This window comes from Lichenostomus cassidix, chromosome 5 (assembly GCF_008360975.1).
Source record: "Lichenostomus cassidix isolate B80296 chromosome 5, HeHo_3.0, whole genome shotgun sequence".
Classification (NCBI taxonomy): Eukaryota; Metazoa; Chordata; class Aves; order Passeriformes; family Meliphagidae; genus Lichenostomus; species Lichenostomus cassidix.
The window spans coordinates 7,026,761-7,053,031 of NC_139486.1; the positions used below are offsets into that span (position 1 = coordinate 7,026,761).

General features: G+C 41.7%; 1 protein-coding gene across 2 annotated transcripts in view; it reads left to right on the forward strand.

Moving 5' to 3' along the window:
• Positions 1–26,271, forward strand: part of BRF1 (BRF1 general transcription factor IIIB subunit) — a 170,540-nt gene that overhangs the window by 87,759 nt on the left and 56,510 nt on the right. For both annotated transcript variants that reach the window (XM_085061172.1, XM_085061171.1), the window contains exons 8-11: positions 8,830–8,956; positions 9,893–9,932; positions 10,022–10,114; positions 10,798–11,076. In XM_085061172.1, the coding sequence (XP_084917298.1) occupies positions 8,830–8,956; positions 9,893–9,932; positions 10,022–10,114; positions 10,798–11,076 (539 nt within the window). The remainder of the gene's footprint in view (positions 1–8,829; positions 8,957–9,892; positions 9,933–10,021; positions 10,115–10,797; positions 11,077–26,271) is intronic.

Consider the following 26,271-nt stretch of genomic DNA (forward strand, 5'->3'; position numbering starts at 1 on the left):
TATGCATGGGTGGTAAAGGGATAAATTTAAAGTGTTTTAAATGCTTCAAGGTACTACAACTCTAAGGATGGAGCAGTGCAAGTGCCACTTTTTTTTTCTCTGGCCAAAAGGTCATGTGTTTTAGTTGTGCATTTTGTATGATTAATGAGTTATGCTCCACAAACTTCTCCAAGATACTTTGGTTAAATAGCTAAAGAGTTTGTACTTACTAAGAAAATAAGCATAATGAATTAGAGTTGGAAGGAAAATTAATTTGAGCAATTGTTTCAAGCGAGAAAATCTTACTTCAAAATTCATGCTTTGAAATGTTTACTCAAGTCACACACATCAACTAAAATGACAGCCTTATTTACTTTGACAGGGTAAACGTGACAGCTGAATTATTTTCAGGCAGCTATAATTACAACTATTTATCACGAATCTATAAATTTGATTGATGTTTTTCAAATAAGAGCACGTTATATAGTATTTAATGAAGGCAAATAAAAAAAAATACCTTTGAATAACTCTTTCTGCCCTCCAATTTTTCCCTCTTCTTTCAAGAATTCCTTTCAAAATGCCATCAAATAGAAGTTGTCTAAATGAATAAGAACTTATTTCACATTCTTAAAAATTCCTTTGCTTCTCAGTTTGATGTGCAGTTTTATTTCCTTTTAATTATAGTTAGTCTGATTGGTAAAGAGCTGTTGCTGCTGCTGCTTTGTGTTTTATAAAGGTGTTGGGTGCTGTGCTCACTGCTGATGGCTTTGCCCTGACAGCTCTGGAAGTGAAACCCAGCAGGAGTCCAGATAATGCTGACACTTCCAGCCTGCAGGTTCTGCTGTGGGGTTTGATTTAGCTCCCAGTTGGTTTCCTGGGGAAGCACAGACCATTGGAAGTTGGGTTTACTTTTGGTGCCCATGGACTTCTGTGGCAGAAATCTCCAAGGGAAAGCCCCACATGATGTGCCTCTGCCTGGGGGGGACAGGGCTGTGTGGATCAGGGGCTTGGCTGAGGATGTGGGAGCAATGCTCTTCAAGAAACCCTGACGGGGAATTCCTGTTTTGGGAAGACCCTCAGCAAGGGGTGGGAGCCCTTCCCTGAGGAGGGCACTGTTATGAGACTGGACTGATTAGTTCACCCTGTTGTCCATCAGCTGGACAGCCCCAAGCCCACGTGCCTGGAGACTGTGTCCTCTTTCACTGCTCTGAGCTGGAGGAGCTTCACAAAAATGTGACATATCCCCAGGTCATCAAAATTCATGACCTGGTCGTAAGGGGAATCTGTCTTGGAATGAAAAAAGTGACAAAGCATGGCCCTTGGGTGTTGTCACTCATCTTCCAATCAAGAGTTCTTAATTTGGACATCTGTTTGGTTAAAAAACGCTGCTTGTTTATTTTTAATACATGTGGGTTTTTGGTAATATTGGTAGAGAAAACTTTGCAGTCACTTCACAGGCCCTTCGAGCTTTATGTTTTGAAGCACACAATTAAAATGTAAAGCTTGTTGCTGTTGTTGGAAGCGAACTTATTAAATATTAATAAATGCACTGATAATTCTATCTCATTTCCAGTCTAATTGAAATTATATTAACTTATATATCACTTTATATATTCAAAGTACTGTACAAATATTAACTAATTAGTCAAATTGTTATTTTCTCTGTAATCATGTGTGGAGGTACCAGAAATTAACTTTTAATAAACCAAATCCTTTTATTTAGTTCAGTCCTCGCATTTGTGCCTGTGTTCAATGCACCTCTTTGCCTCTGCCTTTTTAACCTTTAAATACTCTGGTCCTTCATCTTTTTATTCACCTATTGCATGCTTTCTTTGCGTTCTGAGTTTTGTCTTATCTTTAGTAAGAATAATTCTAGTGATACTTGTCCATTGTGCATTATCTAATACTGCGTGGCCCTTATGCCTGTTTGAAGATCTTAGGCACTTCTTCCATAGAAATGAAAAAAAAATCAGCTTATCTGCCTTAACATTTGCATTTTGCTGCTTTGGCTTGCTCACTTTATCTTTAAATTGAACTGCTTTTTGCATAAAAAATACTTCTCAGTTCCATAAAGTGCTATCTGCTAAAAAACCTATTTATGATGAACTTCAGAAGCAGTAAAGCTTCATTTAGAAGAAATTGGAATGAAAGGCCAGAATGGATTTTAACAGCTCATTTTTGAGGTGAATGTTTTTTTTCTCACAACCAAAAAGTGTTTTGGGAAGGAAGACAAGACTTGTTATGAAGGAGCTTCATTTACCACTTGTAGATGCTGCAGGGGCTTTCATAAATGGGGCCCTTTGCTCATGTCCTGGGGACCCTGTTACAGCTCTTTCACTGACTGAGGTGGTAATTTTCTGGAAAAATTAAAGATTTATGCGTAGAGATAAATGTACTGAATGTACTGCCTGCAGCCTTTCTTTCTTTTTAATTTTTTTTTTTTCATTTCTATAATATATGTCTGGCATAAACCTCGTGTCCAGGCTCCCAGTGCTGTCTCAAGCTGGACAGATGCCTGTGAGAGCAGGCAAAGCAAGGAGCCAGTCCATCCATGAGTCTGGAATCAGGATGAGAAGGGAAGGTAACAAGGACATGGGTACCTGTGAGGTTGTTGTTTTTCAAAACACTAAATCCCCATCAAGGCCAGGACTGAAGGGAAAGGCGTGTAGAACTTACTGTTGGGCTGTGATCCAAGTGCAGCCTTGCTGAAATTCTATGGAGGGTATGTGGAGCTGGCTACTAACTAAGGTGTTTGAGCATGGAGGGGCAGAGGATGCTCAGAATATTAGGATTGTGTAGGGGCTCTTGGTTGAAGTGTGATGAGGAGAGAAGCATTTAGAAAGGCAGGAAATTTATTTCATGTAAAGGAGCTTGTGGTGGTGTGTGCTCTGATCTCAGCTCAGCAGCCGAGGAACTCCTTTGCTGGCTGCTGCTGCCATAAGCTAAACTGAGAAATGTCTCCAGTTAAATCAATTCAAGTGGCTTACAGATGATTTCTAGAAACCTTTCTGGTATGGTGGGTAAAACAGAACTTGATCCACGTGGGCTGAATGCCGCATACCTTTGTAAGTTGGATTTGTCTGGTTTAATAAAAAAAGGTTTTATTTCTGAGGAATCCAATTTCACAGGCAATGTTCCTTTTTATAAGTCCAGCTTCTATACAGTTTGCAAGTTAATGCATTAATTAGATTCCTAATGTATTTTAGTACATCATACTTAAAAATATAATTTCAAAATTACTTGGTGACTCTTACTTTTGAAACGATCAGTAACTTATTCGCACTAACTTGGGCTTAGATCTTGTAAATAGTTTTCCTATGCTTGACTTTCCTCATCTGAGTGGCTGTTAGGAAATTAGGCAGCTCTATTTTTCTTTTCCAGGAGATTATAGAGTGCTTTTGACAGACCACAGCAGAGGAACCACGCTAATGAAGCAGAATTTTAAGGAATGCTAGCACATTTTGTTTCATTAGCATGGTGTGAGCATTTGAATGAGGGGGAAAAAGAGAACAAAAATTTTCAGGTGCTTTAGGCTGACAGAGTTCTGGGACAGCCAGGGATGTCTGCTGGTGGGATTATCCAGGGCTGACAGTGGGCACAAGTGTTAATGCAAGTTAACTGAATGTGTAAGCATTTGTAGCATCAGGGCTTTTAAAATTTATGCTAATGAATTTGTGACAGTTTTAAATCTCTGTGTTGGTGTGAGCAAGTAGCAGGAACTAAATCTAAAGGGTGCTTTATTTAGTACAGTCAGTCTTTAGAGGTACCCATTCTTTAATACTTAGGGAAACATCAGAGAGTTGCCAGCAAATGAGCCCCATAAATTTTCACTCACCTATTAATTGGCAGTAAATGACTTTGTGTGTCTGCTCTTAGCCCACTGCAAAAAGAGGTGATGTGTATTAATGTTGGAAGTTGTTTAAAGGTGAGACTATTTCTCTTAACAGTTGTATTTGGCTGGGAACAGACAGACCAATTTAGCACAGCTCAGGTGATAAGTTAGAAGTTGTAAAACCACAGCAACTGGATCACTTCTGATTTTATCCTACCTTTAGTGGTGAGATACTCATTCATACAAACTGAAAACTACCTTTTATATTGCTGCAAGTACATGTAAAATTATATATATTTACAGTGTTTACATATCAGGAGATTACTTTTCGGTTTACTTACTTACTAGTCGCTACTGGAAAACTTTTTGTTATATCATGTAGGAAACATTTAATAACTATTTCTGACATATGTTCTATATTGAGCATCACTTTTAGGGTATGTGTTTACAAACTTCCCTAAATAAGTTCATGTGTAAACATTGTATGGCTTGGGAAAAAACCAAGGAGGGAAGGATGATGCAATAGACTATTAGCTTTGTAGTATAGAAATAGAGATGGTTTGCAACATGAGTGCTGATTCTGAGCTTCCTGAGTGCACAGGTTTGGAGTGGCTGGCAGCACTGATGAGGGTGAAGTTAAAACAGTGGGGATGTTCTGCAATATTCTAGTTCTTCACTAAGAAACAAAAGTAAATCCCTTACTTTTCCAGAGTTTGGAATTGTCTGAGGTGTCAAATCAGCTGATCTATTACTAAAATATTTGTAATTGATACGACAGTTAAGATTATGTAGATAGCATGTAAGTTATTACTCACGGTTTTAATTATATTGTTAATTTGGAAAAACTCAGGGGAGTTTAATTACCAGCACCAGTTTATCTTGCAATAAAGGTTTTTTTTTCATGTATTTCTGCTAACAGTGTGGCATATTCAGCTTATTATATTTCTAATCCACTGATAAAATAGAGCAAGTACTTTAAAAAGACCTCTCACAACAGGTAGCTTAAACCTGGTGGCTCAGGCTAAACCCCACGTTTCCTCTTTAAAAAAAACAACTGTCTCTGAAGCCATAATTTTTTTGCCCTTCTGTATGGAGATATAGCACACACACCTCTGCTTGTGCTGCCTGCTTTCTAGAGCTTGATGCTGATTTTATATAGGTAGGAGGACACTGTGGCAGTTCCTGCATGGTCTCTGCTTAGAAGTCCCTCTTGGGCTTTGAACTTGGGCTCCTGAAGCATTTGTGAGTTGTACTCCAGAAGTCCTTGTTCTTTTGTGTTTTGTTGCACCCCACTGCTGCAGAATCTCAATTAAACATTAAAACTGAGCCTTTAGCTGCACACAAATCTGCTTTTTCCATCGCTGTAGACTGGATTCAAGAGTCTCCACTGGAGGGTATCCCTGGAACAAAACGAAGTAAAAAGGACATTGCATGTAACTTCAAAATGATTGACCCATTTTCCCTTATTGGGAGTTAAATTAAGTGTGAACAGAATCGGTTTACTGGTTTGTGCACAAAAGTGCTTTATCAGAAGCAGAGGTGTGGTTTTGTCTGTAAATGGATGAAACAACAACTGTGGAAATTTTTCGTTGGGGTTAGAGGCAGATGACACCAGGCTCTGGAAAAAATTTTCTCCCAGAGGAATTTGCCTGAAAGAGTTTGCTGTGAGAAACTGTAAGAGGACGGTTTATACTGGAAGTTGAATCTTAGCCTGAGCTGGAGTGGTTGCGTCTGCTTTGACTATAAATAGAAAATGCTTGTCTGCCAAATTTCAATTTTTAGAGCCTTTTTGAATTTGTGCCAAGGAAATAATATTTTAATTTGTATATCTGTTTATTTTCCCTCTGTCTGTGCATAACTTAAAGTGGCAACTCTTATTAGATTTTTTTAGGTTAACAAAAGTGAAAAATGAACTTGGATAGCATTTTTGTGTGGGACTTAAAAAACAGCCTGTAGCTATTTTTTTTTTCATGAAGCCACTCCCTTGCCCCCAAAATTATTGTGTTTATAATTAAGGTTGTGTCAGTTTTTCTTAACTGCCAAACTAATGTTGCTTTGTTTCATGTGGTACAGACTGCTGCAGCATCAGTTTGTTGCCTTGGTGGCACGTGTCCAAACAGTAGATAAAATTAAAGAAGTGTTTAAAAATATGTAGACAGGATATCAGCCAATATAAAATGTTGAGGCAGGCGAGCAGTTGGCAAACTCAGGTATTTATTTATATCGAGTTAAAGGAGAAAACGTTGAGCGTACAGCTCGCTCTCCCACAGAGATGATTCTCAAGCTGGGATCCTGACCATCAAGGATGGTTCCTCCTTTTGGGAGGAGGGCTAGAGCCTTGGGGACAAGATCTGAGGGAAGTGAAAAAGTAATGTGCTACTCCGAATTTGTATCACCACCAGTCTGTGCTTAAACTGCCATGCTGGTAGCTCTTCCCTCCAGGTGGGCAGCTCTTCCCACTTGGCTTGGGTCAGCACTGAGGAAAAGGAGGGAATGGCACTGGGATTGGGTGCTGGTGGCCTGGGCAGATGGTTGAACCATGCTGTGCTGTAGGTTTGAGCACCTTGGAAGCAAACACCATGTAGCCCTGTCCTAGTGCAGGCACGCTGAAGGTGTTGGGAGACAGCAGTCCTGCCATCCTGGCTTGGGTGGAAGCTGCTGCTTGAGCTGGATGTCATGCCAGCTCTGGCACCTTGGCTCACCCAGGGCTGACGTGGTGGGTGCAGGGTACGTGACGTGAGTCAGATGACACTGTGGGCAGCAGAGGGACAGGCAGAGCCTGAGGTGTCTGCAGGCAGACATGGATGGGGTTAGTTGCTGACACCCAGGTATGGTCATTCATCCCCAGCCTGGCTGTGTGGGTTTTGCTCCTGGTGTTTTCCTGGCTGCCTGGTGTGCACAGAGGTGGTGCTGCTTTGGTGGGGCTCTGGCAGCTCATCTCAGACTCGGAGCAAGTGTTGGGTAAACAAACTGTGTGTCTCTGCCAAAGTGCACCTTGGCTTTTAACACTGGGAGGAGAATAATACTTTAACAAGGTGAGGCTGGCTGGGAGGAAGAATCTTGCTGAAGTGGGATTACCTGTGAATACATGATTCATTCCTGGAGAGATGGATGACTGTTCTTTAATGATGGTGACTGGGAAGATCCATGCTGCTCAAATGATGCATGGGTTTGGCATTAAGTGAACCCAGAATTAAAATAATAATAACAGTGCCCAGCCAGGTTTTCCCTCTAGCCTGATAGCTCTGGCTCCCTCCTGGAAGGTGGGTAATGCATGCTGGAAGCCCGTTAACGCCAAGAAAGATTTCTAGTCTTTTAATTAAAAGCTGGGTGCTGCTGCTGCCAACAGCATCCTCCTCTCCTTTCCAATTTGATCTGAAAGAGAGGAGGAGGGAGTTAGTCCCTGATACTCTGAGGGAAGGGTTTGGGCTGTCAGTCACTCTCAAGTACATGGCTAATTTGGGGCTTTGTGGAGATGCTTGAACTCCAAAAGCAAGTGTAGTTTTCAGAAGCCGCCTTCTCCTCAGCAGCACTAATTCTGGCTGGCATAGCCATGCATGGGCTCAGTGTGCTGCTTGCTGTTGGAGCTGCACAGAGCTGCCCAGCTCTCTCTCTGTCATTTAGCTGCATGAAATGCTCATGCCATTTCATGGCATGAGATGCTGCCTGTGGCCTCTGGCCTCTGCTCCAGGAGCAAGATGCCTCCAGGCAAAGTGTCCTGTAGTTACAGCCTGCGTACACCTCTCCATATGGGCTGTCTTGTCTTGCTCCTCAGTTTATAGAGGAAGAAACAGAGATACTGATGAGGATATAGCAGGAGAATGTGGCCCTGTGCTCTTGGCTTTGACCCTGGTGTTGGCTAGAAACTGAATTTCAGTCCTAGAGAAAATTCCTTCCTCGTTAGGAATTTCATTGCAACCAGAAGTAGAGGAGAAAACCGAGGAGAAAACCACAACTGTTTTTAGGGGGAGAGAAATGCAGAAAGGTCCTGTGCTGAGAGCACTGAATCACCATTTTTAGTTCCCTGGCTTTGCAGATGGAAGCTGTTGTCAGCTCTGCTTCCTCTGGAAGATGGGAATATTCCAGTGAAGCAGCTGCAGACCCATCATTGCCGTTTTCCCATGGAAAATGTTGATATTATTAAAAGGGCACTTTCTGTCAGAGAAGCATTCTGCCAGACGTTTCCTGACCTGGCTTTGTACTTAACCTTTTGTCTCACTTTCTCCATCTGTAAAATGGATGTGTTCATTCTCAGCCACCTGTATAAAATGCTGGTATTTGTGGATTAAGTTATGGCCACGTGGTCTTATTTAAGATTGAATTCCTCTGAAAGATTCAGCTGCTTTCATAGCAATTCCCCATGGAGCCTCTCACATAGGCAGGTACTTTTAAAATGCAAACATTGAACAAATTCAAAGTTTATTATTATCAAACTATGTTCATCCATCTATTTCATCTGTGTGATGTGCAAATGATCAATTTATTTCACCACCGCTTCTGTGCATCCTGGGAAGATTATTTCTTGTCCCTCTTCCAGCCTGCTGAAGAGATGTTACTTTAACATTTGCTTTGTGTAAATTAATCATGCTGACATATCAGGAAGATTTTTGAGCACACTCCTAAACTATGATGACAGATATTTTATTTGGGGAATCCATTTTGTTGTTGCTGTTGATAACAGAAGCAAGGAGAGGGGAGGAATGAGCCATGTTTCTTGTCTTCCTTTTGTCTATACTTAATTGACCGTAGGGGCTGCAGTATTTCTGTTCAGTCTTCGTTCATCAAAAAAAATGTGTGTTACATACTCTAATAAATCAAAAGCTAATTTGGAATATGAAAAGATACTTTCTTTGCAGCAGATGAAACAATTAGTAGCACTTCAGTTTTAATGTAGTCTGTGTTTGAGCCAGAGTTGCTAAGGATGACATGTTTATTCCATAGCTTGGCAGTTTGTAAATTTTGTTACTTTCAAAGGAGTTCTTAGAGATGTTTTGGTCATATGCTGTATGCTTTGGTAGGTTGACAGAGTTTGAAGATACACCAACCAGTCAGCTGACCATAGATGAGTTTATGAAGATTGACTTGGAAGAAGAATGTGATCCTCCTTCATTTACAGCTGGTCAAAAAAAATTGAAGATACAGCAGGTAAATTCTAAATTGAATGCTCTCTATGGTTCTTTCCTCTCTCCTCCCTCTGTGCATTCCCTTTTGAATCAGTTAATACTAAATCCTAACTGACGAGCCTTTGGTAAGATTTAGTTACATTTAGTTTGAGGTTCTTGAGAGAAGGGTGAACGTTAGTGCATACAACACTAAACTAAAGATTTTGTTTTGTTTGTTGGCAAAGGGATAGTTTCCCACTTAGAAATGTCATGGGATCAGAAACCATGTGCTGTTTTTAAGGTGATACCCATGGTTAGGAGAATTGCCATTACATAGAACTTTTTTTAAATAGATGTGAAAACAATAACCCATTTACTTTAACGACACTGCTGGATGATTAGTTCTCATGTGGCTTAATTTCTGTACAAATCATGAACTAAAGCTGGCAGCAGAGGAGAAGATTTTACTGCTATCATATCAATTCTTGCATTATTGGTTTGTTAGATTTTTGCTTGTTCTAACCCTGCTGTCATTTAAAGGTCTGTAGGGGTGTTAGGGATGTTCTGAAGAACCAGCCAGGTTAGAGCTGTAGGTCAGAGCTTCATTCTGCCATCACCAGTGTGTTCTGTCTGGTGTGGCCACTGCAGTCTCAGCACTGTCCTTGTGCTTCTCACATCTACAGGCACAGTCAGAGTCTGACTGCAGGAGAATGAGACCTTTTATTTACAGCTTCCCAGAGCGAAGGCTGCTTTTGAAGTATAGAGATGGGGGAGATAACATTTGAAATCGGTCAGTATTTTGAGACCTGTCTGTCATACCTCTCTGACACTACAAAGTAATTTCAGTGGTGATTCAAAACCTGCTTATGCTTTTGAAATACCGTGCCATTCTCTCTCTATATATACAGCTCACAAACAGTTCAAAATTGTGTATGTTTTTTTAGTAATTTCATGTTTATTTTGTTTATTGTCATTTCAGCTTGAGAAGGCATTATCAAAAAAGCTGGAGGATTTTGAAGGTATAAGTTGTGTTTAGAGTAACATATCACTCATTTCTTCAATATTACATCAATGATTGCTGAGTTTTATTTTTATTTCAACACCACAGGAGAAATATCGAGCTACCAAGATGAAATAGAGATTGAATTAGAAAACAGTAGACCGAAAGCAAAAGGCGTATTTGCAAATTTCACTAAAGATGGTAAGTCTGTAAAGTATTATGGCTCCTTAAATAGTATCGAGTTAGATCTGGCAGTCTGAAGTGTATGAACATTATGGTGATAAATGTGATCATATATATGCTTGCATAGTACGAGGTCTCTTGTGCTGGGGTTCTCTCTGCCAAATAGTTGGTTCATAGATCAGTCTTCAAAACAACCACATTGTTCACTGCAGGGATAGTTCATTAATGGTTTCAGTTGTTTTTCTTCCTGGTGCAGTATAAGCTTGGCAGTGTCACCTGAGAATGTTTCTTCTCATCACTGAAAGTGCAGCGGACCAGTATCTAGACCCTTCTGTCACCAAATTCCCCAGTTGACTTCCCATATGGAAGGGCTTTGTGCAGGTTGAACTGGCTATTTTTAATTTGTAATTATACCAGGAAATAGCTGACTTCTCCTCCAAAGCCCTTTTACCTAATATGATAAGACTGTGCTTCTATTTTAAATGATGATTGTAGTCACTAAAAGACATTTTAATACTCAAGGTAATGAATTTGAAGAGCATCTGGAAATTCCATGTATTCATACATTGAACTAAAATATTGTGTATTTCTTTTACAGATTTCCTCTAAAGATTTTTGTTCCTTAAGTGAACGCCTCTCTATTTATTTAGCTTTTGTAACAGATGGTATGCAATGATCTGTTGGGTTTTTTCCCCTTACAGATTCTATAGAAGATAATGCCTCTAGCATACTTGGGGAGGAGGAGGCAGAAGATGAGGAGCTAGAAGCAGCTGCTAATCACTTAAACAAGGACTTTTATGATGAACTTAATGATAAGGATAGAGCTAAAGGGAATGAAGATGGGGAATGCAGAAATGGAAGTGAAACTCTTTCAAGACCCCCTGCACTGGAATCCTTGCTGGGCCCACTCCCCACTGCTGCTAGTCTTGGCATAACAGAGTCCATCAAAGAGTGCATATCCACGAAGGACCAAGAGCCTGGTGAGTAGGAGTTCAGCTCAGAGCAGAAACTGGACACATGCAGCCAGCTGTGGGTTTGTTGTGTCATTTCCATGTATCTTGTTGGTTACTGTGGTAGCAATTCCGTGAATCACTGAAACATCAGGGTACAGGAGCTATGAGGCTAGATGGGACCAGTGGTCTTGGTTGTTGATGTGGTTGTTGACATCTGCTCTTCTGGAAGCTGCAGGAAATCTGGGGTGCCTAATTATTTTCTGAAGCCTGAGAATGTGTATCTCTTGGTTAAGCTGATTTGCAGTCATATGATAGCTGATGGGCATATTTCGAGCCATGCACTCTCAATTAGGAAATTGGAGGAAGCAGATTCCTGTAAATATGACTGGAAATTAAAACCCAAGTATGAGAATCTTAGATCAAGGCAGACTTTCTCAGGAGACATTTTACTGGAGTCAAACATGATGCAGTCTGTCTCTGAGAATCGCTGCAAATGGCAAACATTTAAAATGTTTGCAAGAGGAAATAACTGGTGTTGTGCTTTTTTCTTTGAAACATACTTCAGTGTGTTTTGTGCTGGTTTTGCTCCACTTCTCTTAAAACCCCCAGATCTGTCTGCTGCATACAGCTCTGTATAGCACAGTGGGAGCAGGACTGATGAACTAAAGAAGCCAGTTTTGCCAGAGTCAGTTTAGCAAACAGCCAGTAATCCAGGCAGGTTTGTTTGCTTTTTCATATATGTGCTTGAACTTTATGGAGACAGCATTTTTTAAAATTCCTTTTGCATCTCAATGACTTTGAAAACAACATATCTAAGGGGCATTTTATTCTCTATCATAGTTAATTTTTCCATCATAAGACACACCCATCTGAATCTGTTTTGTCAGCTTACTTGGGGATCTGTGCAGCAGAACATTTTGTTATCCAAACTGTTGTGCTGCTGATTTCTGTTCAACAGTAGACTAACTGAACGCATTCAGATTCTTACTACGTTAGTGTTCAGTCTCCAGAAATGTAACAGGATGATTGCATGTTTTTATTTTGCACAAACAACTTCATATAGAAGCAGTTGAGTGGTTTTGGTTTTGTTTTAATTACGATTAAGAAAATGGATGGCTCATAGCTTGTCTTTCTCCTGGAAATCAGCGGTTCGTGTCGAAGAGAGGTCAGTCATGGCTAGAAGCTGTTGTTGTCTGGTTGGCCAGTGACCTGTAAAAAGGAGTTCCCTGTGATGGATGTTTCTCAGCTGGCATTGCTATTGACCATTTTAATGGACAGGCTGAGGACTGAGGGTAAAGATGAAGCTGAGCTGGTGTAGCCAGGGAGGTTCCTCTGAGTCGGGCTCCAGGCAGGTGGGCAGGAGAGTGCAGGGCTGCTCATGCTGTGGCTTGTCTGCCTTTGCTGTTTGTTTTCTTGCAAAAGTGGAGGATGTGCCAAATGAACTGAATTTCGAAACCAAGCAGGTTTCAGTATGTTCACTCTCTTCATCTGAGAAATCATTGCAGGTGTTTGAACAAGTACTTACTTTCTTAACATGTTATGAAGCTCATATGCAAAATTACTGTTTTGGTTTTATTTTGATTATGGAATCTGCCCCAATCTTTGTTAGATTTGGAGGTTTTTTTAGGTGGTGAGGAGGGTGTTTGAGGGTTTTTTTGGTGGATTTCTTAGTTGTTTTGTTTTGTTCTGTTTTTGTGACTCTGCTAATTTTAACAATTTAAAAGTTTCGTGTTAAGTCCAATTCACTTTGGTCATGCCTGTCCTGCAGGGTAGCTGTTCTGGGTGCAGTCCCCAGCCTCCAAGCCCTTGCCATGCAGTGCCTGTGTGATGTGGGTGCATCCCAGTGATGTGTGCATCATCCCCCTGGGGACCAGATTTCCTTCGGGAAGTCATCTGTGCTCAGGAGCAGAAATGGAACCTTGATGTGTTTTGGGTGATTGGGAGCCAGGTCTAGCAGACAGGCTGGGAAGTACACCTGGCTTGCAGTTGTCATGTTATTATGCAGAATAAAGACAACCTCTTGTTAAGATGCCTCACGTTTACATTGTAGCTGTGAACCTGATGAAAACCAGTGTAGATGATTCTGGCACCTCAGGCAATGTTGTTGAGTTCTGCCTCATAGCTCTGGGAAGTCTGGGAAGGTAGTATCTTCTTCTGTCAGACCAACTGGTACAGTTGAGAAAATTAGATTTTTCCAGGTTTGCAGGCCCTTCTTCAGGCCTGAAAAATAAATGGTAGTTTTCAAAACTAAATACAGGATGAGAGCAGTTGCTCAGAGTTTGATTTGAGATGGCACAGTTATAGATTGTCTTGAAAGAAAAGTAGTTGGTACGTGTGGAGGGAGGAGGAAAAGCTCACAAAATTTCCTTCATTTATCCTGTGTATTTGAATTTGGTTTAGTACAATTTGTCCTGTGAATCTCAGCTGGCCATAGCTTTGCTGTGAGGATGCCCAGCAAACCCTCGTGGAGATGCACTGCAGGCAGGGCAGGTGGCTCTTAAATAGGAGCTCAACAAACAGGTGCAATATGTGCTATGCTTGTCCTCCTTAAATGCAGGGTATCTCTCCTCGTCTCTGTAATGATCTCTCTTCTTCAAAAAACCCCTGCTGTAGGTAACTTCTACAAAGTCTTTTATTTTGGCTTTGGCATGTGGTAATTCAGTTTATAATTGCCTCCATCAGCTGCTTTGGGAAATCTTCCACCTTTGTGCTACTGTGGCTGCAGCAGCAGCAGAAGGTTTCTCACACACTGCTTGTGCAGATAAGACTTAGGTGCAGAGCTGACATATTAGGAAAAAGTAAGTGTAATTTTGCTCCACTTAGAATTGGTATTTGAGCAGTGTGAGCTTGTCTGTATGAATGTTTTATGAAAAGCACAGTATTTTAGCAAATTTGCATTACAAAGACAGCATGTAAGGTACTGGGTTAATGAGTCTGAGGCAGTAAAGTGCTTAGAATAAACACTACATTTGACTGTTTTTTCTTACAAAGTGTATTAATTTGCAGAGGCTTTAAGCTGAAAACTGTTTGAGTCTTTGCAAACTACTTCTTTCTAATTCTCCATGATAAAAGTGCTTTAAGGTGAGATCACAGTTTCAGAGATGGAGATTGGGTGCATCAGTCTGTCCATTTTCCTGGCCATGCAGCATCCCAGCATCCTCTCCACGCTCTACATGCTCTTTCTGATTCTCAGTTCCTCAAAAAGAAGTGCACCATTTCTTTCAGGAGACTGTCACAGTCAAATATAATGGAGTTCATTCTCAAGAAATAACATTATTTGGTGCAAAATTTCCCTCTGCAGTTTATTTTTATGTCCCTTTTATACCACTTCAAATACTTTATCATCTTTCGTGGTGTTTCTATCATTCTGATGATTGCTGGCTGTTGCCTTGTCCTTCCCACACTGGGCTGTACACAGCCAGTTCATCTCCTGCCACATGAAGCAAAAGTGAGGAAGGTCTGATAATAATAGAAATAAAGGCAAAATACAGGGTGCAAGTTACCGAATGACTTTATATAACTTCCCCTTCATAATCTAGGTAAGGTTTGAGACCTGATTCAGGTTTTGTTTTGAATCCAAATTCACATGCCGTCATTCAGGGCAGTAATTTCAAGTAATGTGTGTGCAGTGGGTGGTAACGTGCTCCTGCACATCCCCGTGAAAGTAAGCAGCTTTAGCAGTGAGCAATCGCCGTGCATGTAGCATCTTGTGCCTGGTTAGGCACCCAGTGAACTGCACTCGCTGCTAATTTCACGGAGAATACATGGGAAAGCTCCACAATTAGCAGTTTGCTCATCTATTGCTCCTCGTATTTGCGCCTCCATTACTGCTGCAAGCATAATCTGACAGGGGCTGAGGTAGGAAGGTGTTGCCATCGATTTCTGTGGGTGTTAAAGACCCCATGCAGGCAGTGTTCATTGATTGTAGTCCTTGTCCCTGTGTGCCAGCACTGTTCAGCTTCTTATTCAAGGAGGATGTGAGCAGTGCCTAAAGGTGATCTGAGATGAGGTGGGGATGGGCTCATCCTCCCAGGTCCTACTTGTGTCTTTTGGATTTCATCCTCTGCAGCTGCCTGCTCCCACCTCATACCTCATCCTGGCCCTGGGGCTGCACCAGTCCTTCCATGAGCAGATTCAGCTCTCTCACCTAGCAAGGAAAAATACATGTATGTTCAATCCCCTTTCTTTTTTTTTTGACAGCAGCAGATGCCCAGTGACAGCAGCACTGAGGGCAGGGGAGTTTGCAGAAACAACGTTTCTGGCAGGGTCTGAGCTGCCATGGAAGGATTCTTGAGAGTCTGCAGGCTAAAGATGGTTGGAGCAGGGCTGTCTATGGACATATGTGCCAAGGAGTTGTTGACCCCACCTGGGACCCCAGCATGGATTGCAGGATGGGGAGCAGCAGGCTAACTGCTGGTGCTGTTGTTGTTTCATCAGTGGTTGGGTATTGGACCCCACTTTGTACTAATTTCTTCTTCCAGCATCCTTTCTTCTGTGGATTTTATCTGAATGCATCAGTGCCAACTGTTTGGAAATGTATAAATTGTGTACAAAAAGATCTGGGTTTGTTCAATCTTGAGAACAGATATCTCAGGGGAGGCTTATGACCATGTTCCAGTATTTAAAGGGTGGCTACAGATAGGATGGCGACTCATTTTTTCCCAAGAGTTATATGGAAAAGACAAGGGGTAATGGGTGAGATTTTGATTGGACAGAAGAGAAAATTTTTTCATGGTGAGATCATCCTTTGGAATAATTTCCCCAGGGAAGAGATGGATGCCCCAAAATAGGACACTGATAAGATTTGGCTGGACAGAGTGCTGGTCCATCCTGTGTAGACTATGAAAGGTTGGACCAGATGATCCTTAATGTCTCTCCCAACCTGTTATTCTCTGATTCTATGATACAATCAGTCGAGAGAACATTATAAAGCGCTATTACAAATGATTGCCACATACATGAGAAAAAAAGCTGCTGCGTTTAGTGCTAATTATGTTACATATTGAAAGAACACTTGGTTGTCAGTGCAAGCATGCATGTCCCCATCCTGATCACTCTTCTGGCCTCTGGCTTCAGCACCACAATTGCTTCAGTGGTTTGATGCCCCACCTGTGGAAATGAGCCATGTGTGTGACCTGCTTGGTGCCACCTTCCTTGTGCAAAGCCTTCCAAGCACTTTGACAGTTTGATCTTTGTCTCCGTGTGCCGTTTGCTCACTGGAAAATATTTTCTGTGGCAGGACTAGCTCTTTCCCAATTCTGAGATCTACACAATAAAAACCTTGGTACAAGCTGATCTTTCTCCTCTGGCCTCTGTATGCCTGTGCTTGGCAGTCTTGATAGGCTGTATCCCTGATTGAGCCTTCATTACGCCGTTAATGAGATGTGAAGAGCTTGCTGCAGCCAGCGCGGTAATACGAGACCACCAGCTGCTTTGAGTGCAGTTTTTTGATACCTGAAGTCTTGGGTATGAATTACAGATGACAGGATTTTCTTACTTGACTATGTATGTCACTCACTCACAAGTACTGTGTGTGCGTGTCTCACTCCAAAATCTGTGAGCGTGTTTTTTCATGCAGGATCTTTGCATTTCATTAAGGGGTAGGAATGCCATAAATTCATTCCATATTCATGCCTTGAGTAACTGGAAAGGTTAAGGGATGAAAACTAATCATAGAGTTTGGCTGAAAGATTTCTAAACAAATTTAGAGAGGGGTTTTGGAGAGAAACCTGCAGTTTGTTAGAGCCATCAGGGGGATACATTTGAGTGAAAGCATAAGCTGAATCATGTGAATACATTTTTATAGCGTTTGTGGATGTTTTAGGAATTTTCTAAGGATCAGGTTATCAATACAGATACTCCCTATAGGAAAATTTGTGTTGTTTTTGTCAGAGGTCTTGATCGAATAGAACTGCCCCAGAGTAATGGGTGCTGGGGTCAGGAAAAGATACTAGAAATTAGGATTCAAGTTCCTGAGCCAAGTGAAAAAGATCCATCTGTTAAACCTTACTTGGCCATTTTGCTTGTAAATGAATGCCCTTAGCACCTGGCTGACCAGCCTGGCTGTCCTGTTATCCCCCTCCTACCCCAACTGTTCAAGAGGAGAAACTCCCTTTATGTCCTCCTCTTCAGAGGAGAAAGTCTCTTTATGTTCTTCCCTTCTCTTCTTCTTTTGTTTTTCTTTTTTCTCTATTTTTTTTTTTTAAATCAAGTTCTGGTCTGGAATGGGGAATGTTTTAAGATCCTGAAAGCTTCTCCAGGCTTGGAGTTTGTTTTTTTGTTGCCTGCTTTATCCTGACTGCAGTGGGCAATGTATCTTTTCTGTCTTGCACTTCTCCAATAAAAGCATAGTGGAAAATGAGCTTTATTTTCAGTTTGAGTAGCGTGAAAGCCTTACATTGCTCTTTGATGGGTCTAACCAGCCGCTTAAGGCCTCATCCTCCCTTGCTTGAGGGGAAAAAAGTCAAAAAGCTGCTTTTTCCTCTGGCTGCTTCAGCTGGCTGCTGGCCACAGGCTCTTTGGAGAAGGAGGTGCCAGCAGGGCTGTCTCTGGCTTGGAGAGGTTGGACGTGTGGAACGGGGGCTCTGGTGTGTCATTCCGTGTGAGATAATTGACATGTGTGTGCTGTGGCATGGATCCTGCTCTTTAGTGGAGCAAGGAGAAGCAGTCGGCCCCAGCAGGTTTTTTTAATCCATTGCTTTCCACTGTGTTAATGGGAAGTCCAGGTCTGCTGTCACCTGCTCTAGGCTTAGACTTAAGGAGCACAGAGCTGGGCAAGCAGGAAGAAGAGGAGAAGCTCAGCTGGGGCTTTGGAAATGGGCCTTTTTCTGTACCTAAAAAGCAGAATTGCATAAAGAAGCTCTTCCCCAAATACTAAGGGAGGGTTGTGTTTTGTGGCTGACTTAGGTGCCTTAGCATTTGTAGGTGCCAGTCTAAGGTTTTTCTTCTGTTGGAGCTTCTTTTCAAGTTTTTCTCCTCTTTGTATTCCCAAGCATCTGAAAGGATTCTGGTTCTCTGTATGTGAGACACTTTCAGGGACACTTATAATTGCTCCTGTTTTTCCGGGGGTCAATTCTCAAGGAATCTGCAGAAGTGTAACCATCTAAGGGATCACTGTCCTGCTCTTAAACCTTGGTTGAAATAGAATCATAGAGTCACAGAATGGTTTGGGTTGGAGGGGACTTTTAAAGTTCTTCTAGTCCAGCCCCCCTGCAGACATCAGGGACATCTTCAAGATCAGGTTGCTCAGAGTCCTGTCCAACCTGACCTTGGATATTTCCAGACATGGGACATCCACCACCCTTTCCAGGACAACCTGTTCCAGTGTTTTACCACCCCCAACCTCATAGACTGTGGACTAAAACAAGACCTGGGGAGGTGATGTTTGGTGGTGATGACTCAGACACCTACAGGCACTCAGGAAACTTGGCTAAAGAAACTCCCTCTGGTATAAGAATTATTTGATCCATTTCTGCACCTACCAGAACTGGAGCCCAGTAATGCTCAGTTATTTGGGTAGATGGTCCCTTTGCAGAAGAAACAGACATTCCTTCCCTGCCCTTCTGCCAAAAAGGAAGAAAAGTCACCAAGAAACTCAAGTGAAAACTGAAATTTTTCTTTGAAGAACTGTGGAAAGTGAAGTGTGTGGAGGCTACAGAAAGGACACTAAATTTGCAGGGAAAGCTGACTGCTGAGGAGGATGTTATCCAAACAATTCATCATGGTATCTGAAATGTCAGGAGTGGAGGCCTGGGTTCAGTTCAGGGAGTCTCCACAGTCTCACTTGTTATTGAGAATAAAGACTTATTAACCCAGGTCAAGGAGCCATGAAACGTGCCCTTGGAAGGAGGAAATACAGCACTGAGAGATTTGCAAGGCTTAGCTACTTTGGGTTTAACACGATGGGTAATAAATCCATGTGCGGTGCTGAGGTGGATCCTGACCACCTGAGTTTGTCTGAAAAAGCTAAAATAATCCTCCGTTTAGTACTTTATTTTCTCGTGGTACAGGTTCAGCTGGCAAAGGCAGTACCTGGAAACTGAAAATCCACCGAAGTAAACCCTTTAAATGGAGTGCTGTTTCTGCAAGTTTTAATGTTTTTGTGTTGTTTTGCTTTTGTTCGGTAGCTTTGAATTTAGTTTGAAAAACTAATTCCTCTATCCTCTTAAGGATTAACTTCATCACACCCCTAAACACTTCATCTGTTTTGTTTGTTGGCCTTAAATCCGTGGGACTGTCACAGCAGGCAAGATGCACGGGCTGGACTGAGACTTGTGTGGATGACCCTTGTAATTAGGGATTTCAGCTGTGGCACTGCAGACTGGTGATGAAAACAGCCTTGAGTTTAGCCTTGCATAATTGTAGTTTGACATTTTTCGTTTGCTAAATGCTTTCATAACTAAAAGGGATGTATTATCCAATAGAGGAAGAATATTAATGTTGACACTGTTGGCAATTAAAAACAATCTTGGAAACTGAATTTTACTACTCCTGATTGCTTTTGAAATAATTTGTTTTTCAGTGTTACTTTAGGATTGGTTCATTTATTAGGTCTTTTTTTCTTGTGTGACAATGAGATAATTGCTATTTATTTTTTACTCTGCAAGCAATTATAATCAAAGTAGCCAAATATAGAGTCTGCTTTGACCTGGAATCAGAGTGACCTGTCAACACGAGGCTACTGTAGTCCTCAGCTTTTCAATTCAATTTTATTTCATAGGCACTCACCAGAATGCATTCAGTAGGGCTGAAAAAATTGTGGGTAGAGTTTTCGCTGTTCATTAATTACAGTGGTGCAGAGCTGTAGAAGTGGGCAGATAAGAACAACTTAGGGTTGGTTATTAATAGCAAAAATGGTGATCTTTTATCGAGGGTTGGGTGGACTCTGTTGTGCCAATGTCCCAAGCGGTCAGAGGAGGAGATGCTGGCAGGCTGCCAAGGGAGGGGTAGCTGCAAATTAAGGGAAAATTGCAAATACTTGCCTCTAGGGAGTTTCTGCAGCCAAGTTTTGCTAAAAGGAAGCAGAAGATACTTTATTTTTAAAGTTAGCAATTTAAGGTAAAGCTCAGCTTTCATATTGAAACATACGTGGACGCCTAGGATTGCAGAAGTCTTTTTCTGTTATGAAAGACCTGGACATCTACAACTGTGTAGTAGGGATAAGGGAATGAATATGAAATAAGAGTGAGTAAATAATGCTGTTAAGTAGTACCTGGAAAGAAATTTGAAGCAAGGAACAAGGCTCTTGAGACAGGTTTAAGCACAGAAGCCAGAAGTAAACAGCTGTGCAGGGGGTGGAAGTGACCATTTTTCAGCAAATTCACTGCTTACATGCCATGTTTGATTTAGTTATGGTGGGGAAGCCACTGTGTGCTCACAGATGGGAAGGAAGTAAAATAGTGCTCTGTGACCAAATCCTTGATGCTAGCATGGGATCAAAGCAAATGGCTGATTTTGGAAGTTATGCTTAATGGTTCTTATTAATGTCCTGCTGAAAGGGAAAAATCCAAATCCACAATACTATTGTAGTAATCTGTTGAAATGCAGCAACATCTTACTAACATGGAATGGTGTCACTGGTGGCAGTATTGTGTTCTGGCAGTGGCTTCTATTAAATTGCAGTGAGAAGTTGCTTTTCCATGAAGTCTCTCTCTTCACTTCAAGACAGCATTTTTTGCACTTAGTGGCAGCACTGCTTTTGTGTCTCATGGCTCTGTAATGCTGCAGAACTAACACAAAGCTCCTGTGCCAAGTTCTCTCCCAAGAGCAAAGATAAAATCCATGTTTTATACTGCACTGTTTGGATTTGGCCTCCAGTTTTAAGACAGAGTAGATGTGTTGGGATGCTGTGGGTGCTGTTGGTTGAGGTTAAGAAGTCTCTTGCCTTACTAGCTCATCCCCCTCCTATCTGCTGGCATCAGTGCAGTGTGCAGTTGCCTCCCTCACCCAGGTCTGTCAAAAATGTCACAGGCTTATGCAGGCTTTTTTAATAGCAGGGTTATTTTGATGGATGTGTGTTAGGGAATGACACCTTGGCAGGTGGCAGGTGGAGGTGAGGCAGAGGGAAAGGGAACAGGGCTGAGTCAGGGGGGGAAGGAACCAGCTCCCCCAGTTCAGCCAGGGCTGGAGGAGCATTGCAGAGCATGTCTTTGCAGCAGCAAAGAACATGTGTTTTGGAGGCTGAGAGTGGCATTCATGCTTGTGCTGAGGAGCCAGTGCTGGAAAGGTTTTACAGTCCATCAGTGACCTGGAATGGGCAATTTCAGATATGCTGTTTCCCAAGGTCACTTTATATGCAGGGTCTTTGTAGAGAGTAAGGTTGATGCTCAAAAGTTCAGCTCCAGAAATGCAACATTTAGAAATCTGGGAGCAATGAAGAAGTTTGGTTTAACAAGGTGGGGAGGGAATTCAGAAAGGTATGCTGAATTCTCTCCTGAAAAAGCCTCCTTTTAAATTTAAAGTTTATTGCTTCATCTCGACTTTCAGAAAACCTGCTTGAAACTTCCTTGCCTTTGAAAGCTTGATAGAAACTCTTGAAGTACTTTGACTGAAACAGAAAATTTAATAGGGAGGCATTTTGAGCACCGAACGATGTTTGTGGGCAGGTAATTTAAACAGGTACTAATATGAAACAGTGTTGTACTTGAAAGGCTACAACTGGTGTACACACATAAATGGGGTGGAAGATCACTGGGAGCAATAAAATCTGGGGATGCTTCATACTTCTTTCATTGCAAACAATTTTTATGGTATGGCCTGTGAAGCAATTGAAATGCAGAGAGCTGACACATCACTAGATTGATAATTCCTCCTGCTACTTACAACTTATTCTCAGTACAGATGTCCCCAATTTTTCCTTTCTATCACATTAAAGTTTCTTGTCTGTTTCAATTTCATGCCTGCCTCAAACGTAGCATTTTTCAAAATTGTCCATCCAATTTATTTTTTTTTTCTCTTTAAAAGTTTATATCAGATGAAACCTAACTGCTAGTTTTTATCCCAAAGTTTACACTTAAATTTTTAACAAGCTCGTTTTTAAGATCAGTCTTCCTTCAGAGAGCACTTGGCTGATCCATCAATAATTATGTAGTAATAAAGCAACTGTGTAAAAATGGCACCTTCGTGCTGAACAGATTGGTTTGCAGAGCCACTGACAAAGATGAATGTTTATTACAATTTACTACTTTTGGTTCTGCAGATGCAGTAGAGCTATTTTCTCTTTGGCTTAAGTGTCACGAAAAGTAATTTCCAATTGTGGAATCTTTATGATAATAAGGATGTATGACTAGGAGAGCCCAGGCTGACTTTCAAATACCAGCATGAGTTTGCAATGCTGGTAATTAAGAAAAAAAAATAAACAGAGAACATTTTTTATTTTATTTCTTCACTTAAATTTTTTTTGAGCAATCACTGGGACGGAACACACAGGGAACACTTCAGTGTCATATAGTTACTCTTTTGAATTAATTGCTATAATATTAATTGTTGATTCCTCAAAAATTGGCAAGCTTCCTCATCCTCTTTGCTGCATCCAAAGATTTCTACTGTTGATTTTGCTAAAATATGAAGAGAAACGTAATGTCTAAAATTAACACAAAAGCCTGAATTTGTTGTTCTTGTTTCCTTTTTTTTTTTTTTAAGTGCCAGCACAATTAAGGCTGTGATTTAGACGACTTGTATTGTTCAAATCTGTCCTGTTCTTTTGAGCAAAATGCAGAATAACGCAGTCTGTGAGTTTTCATGGCCGGTAGATGCGTCATTTCGGTCAGGCGAGCTGGTTGATTGCAGTGTCACCACGGAGATGAAATTATCTCTCGGTAGCAGCTGAGAAACACCTTGAGAATTAAACTTCTGTGGCTGCAGGTGTTGGGATCTGTGCCTTCTCGGCCTCCAGCACAGCCCCTGGGTGCTCCTTTGCTGGATTTCCCTGGGTGATGCTGGGTATGGATGTCTTGGCACAGCTACACTGATGCCTGTCAGTGGCGTCAGAGCTATAAGGTGCTTCCATCGACTTGCAAACCTCTTCGGGACAAAAGCCAAAATTCCTGCGTTCTTTCCCCGTGGCTGCCAGAAATAGTGACCTGGCCTTGTGTTGGGTCTGTCACTCCCTGTTTGGAGATGGGCTGCAGGAGGTCCAGCTCCCAAAAGGCTCTTGAGTGGCAAAGCTGCAGCTTCATCCCCTCAGTCCCTGGAGGTGATGGCAGAGCTGAGCTCCACGAGCCTCCTTTGAGCTGCTCCACAGAGCAGATTGCTGCCACAGCCCTCAAGCCTTTGTGGCAATTTGTGGCTACGTCAGCAAACGCTTTCAACCCAGGTCATTCATTTCAGTTGGCAGTCGCTGACAGTAATGTTCCTTTGCTTGGCTTTATTTTAGCATTTAATGATTTTTATGTTGGTTTTGATGGCGTGAAGGGAATTGCATGGGAGTGTTTTGTCTGGACTTTAGTATTCTCTGCTTTATCTTGCTGGCAAGATTTAGAATCTTACTCCTTCAGGAGACAGGGCTTTTTTGTCTGTGCACCTTGCAAGCTCTTCCCTCATCGGCCCCTTCTGTCAGCCCATTATCCCAGGTTTATTTCACTGCACAGTTCATGATGGTAAATTTGGCTGTGGAAAGAGTTTAGCTAGTTAAAACCAGTGTAAAGAACAGTCCATCTATTCTTATCTAAATAAGTAAAAGAAATAAAATATAAATAAATGTCTATTCCATAGAAGAGGATGGTAGATCTGACTTTGAAATCATGATCTGGTGGGATTTTGTAACGAAATAGTGAAATGTTATCCAGAACTTATTTTCAGAAGATAGCTTTGGTTTTGTTAATTCAAAATAACCTTTCCTGATTTCAGAGAAATCCATATTACCTGTGGTGCTGAATGTGTTTAAATGAATTGGTACAAGAAAAATACATCATTCTCTCCCAGTGGGCTGTGGACACATAGTTATGTTCCTGAGAATGGGTGTCATAATAATGTGTGTTATGGAAAACCTGGATTAAGCTCCATGGAAAGCATCATTATTCAGTTAATTAAAGAAGAACAACTCTGATACTGTGCCATATGCTGTACAGTAAAATATCTTCATGGCAGAAAGAGCCATGAATCCTTTCAGTGTGAGACTGAGACATGATTTGTGACTTTCTGCCTCTGCAATGTCGTGTTAAGTAGAGGCCTAATATATTTAAATAAAGAATTAATTACATGTGGATGTGGGACCTTACCTTTTCCAGTGAGCTCTTTGAAATGCTTACCCGGTTTTTGAGACTTAGTAAAATCTTTCTAAAGTCTTTGCTTTGCTCTGCATCTAATCAACATTTAAGCAGGGTCCTTTGTGTGCCTGTAGCCTGGAGAGGATGGCCAGATTGAGGAGAAACTGTAAAATCAGCAGTACAGAACTTAGCTAAAATGACATATGAAATATAGTCCTCCTAGTATATAAACTTTATATACAAGTCAGATGTTGAGATTAGTCATAAGGACAGGTTGCACGAGCAGATGGCTGGCCTTTCTGATAGCCATTAGCTTGAAAGGCTGGCTTTGAAACTGGCTCCGTGCTTTATAGGTGAATCATGCTGCTGGGCTTTGTTGGGAAAAGGTTATTTCTCCAGCTCCACCAAAACCTCCTGTGCACGGAAGTGCCTTTTTCCACTGTTCCTGGAGGATGAGACAAATTATTCTCCAGGAACTTCTCTGCGGCTTTCTTCTTTTGGAGAGTTGTGGTGTCAGAGGGCATTCCAGTGCTGTAATGGATGGATCTCAAGCATATGGAGTACACATGCTAATTGTGCTGTGCTTATGGATCAGTCTGTCCAAATGCCAAGGCCTCAGAGCTGCTGCAGGCAAAATGTTAAAATCCTTCTCCACTGTCTACTGTGCATCTGGGAAAAGGTTCATTGCAGTCACTGAAACATAGGGGAGAGGAGGAGGAGGAGGAGGTGGAGGACAGCCTGCAGTCCTCCTGAGGAGTTTGCTGCAATCCCTGTGCTGTCTGCAGCAGTGTGTGGCCAGATGGGGACCTTGCTGGGCTCCACTGGCACCTGGAGCCAGCCAGGTAATGCCTATACTTTGGATTGCAGAGATCCTTATATGCTTCAAGTAAATAGTTGACTGAATGGACACAAAACTGCCTTGGTCCCTGGAGCAGGGCTCCTGCAAGAGGTCTGTTTGGTCTGGAGCAAGATGGAGAAGTACTTTATCAACTACATATTTCTAAGCCATTAGGCATGGTCAGAGACAAAAAGATGGCATTTCATCTAACAAGAAACAGTGCAACCGCTGTGATTTTTATTTAAAAATATGGTCTGTGCTGGCTGCGAGTCTCTGTTGCATAATGGACTGATGCTCTCAACACAGATTGCATTTCTGTAGCTGCCACCTTTTAAGAATTCAAACCAAGTGTCTTCTGCTTCCGTGTTTATAAACCCCCACTGGTGATCCTGATCACCAAACTGGTCTGGATCTTGTGTCCTTTCTCTCTGCTCCATGTCTCTGATAGTCCTGGCAGCATGAAACTGCCTGGTTCCTGCTCTGAGTTCAGTCCCCATCCACCTCAGAGGCTTTTTCTTAGGGCCAGATTCCCACCTTGCTTTTGATAGTGGAGTTTCTGCTCTTTCCTGTTATTCTATTTAATAAGAATAAATTTTTACCTGCTCTTTCCTCTCCCCATCTCTGTAATTTGCTGTGTGCTGTTTCTCATTAGCAATGAAGGAAGGAAGAAGCTGGGTAACAAAATGAGAAATTTCTTACCTAATAATTTTCTTCCAGTGAACAGCTTCTCACCATTCAGCCCGCCTGGACAGTGTGGTAAATTGCCAGGACACAAATTGATTTTTTTCCTCTAAATAAAGACCTAGGTATATAATTTCATACACTATATTATCATGTTCTCTTAATGCTAATAATTTTCTGCTGAAGCATTTCTGTAGTCCAGGTAGCTTCTGGTGGCTGATGCTGAGCTTGTCACCAGATCTACCATGGATGAGCTCTGAACATCAGAGGAGGAGTTAAACATCATCTCACCTTTGCTGAGAGATGGTAAGGATGACTAGAAGAAAGTTGTAAGTGGAAAGTTCAACTCATTTCACTTTCTTGCACATCTGGGTGAGTTATTTTGGTAGGCTGTTTTTGACCTGGAGCAGCTTTTTGGTGATGTTCGTGTTGGTTTGTGTTGGAAAGGACCTTAAAGATCGTCGAGGTCAACCTTCCTGCCATGGGCTGGGATGCCAC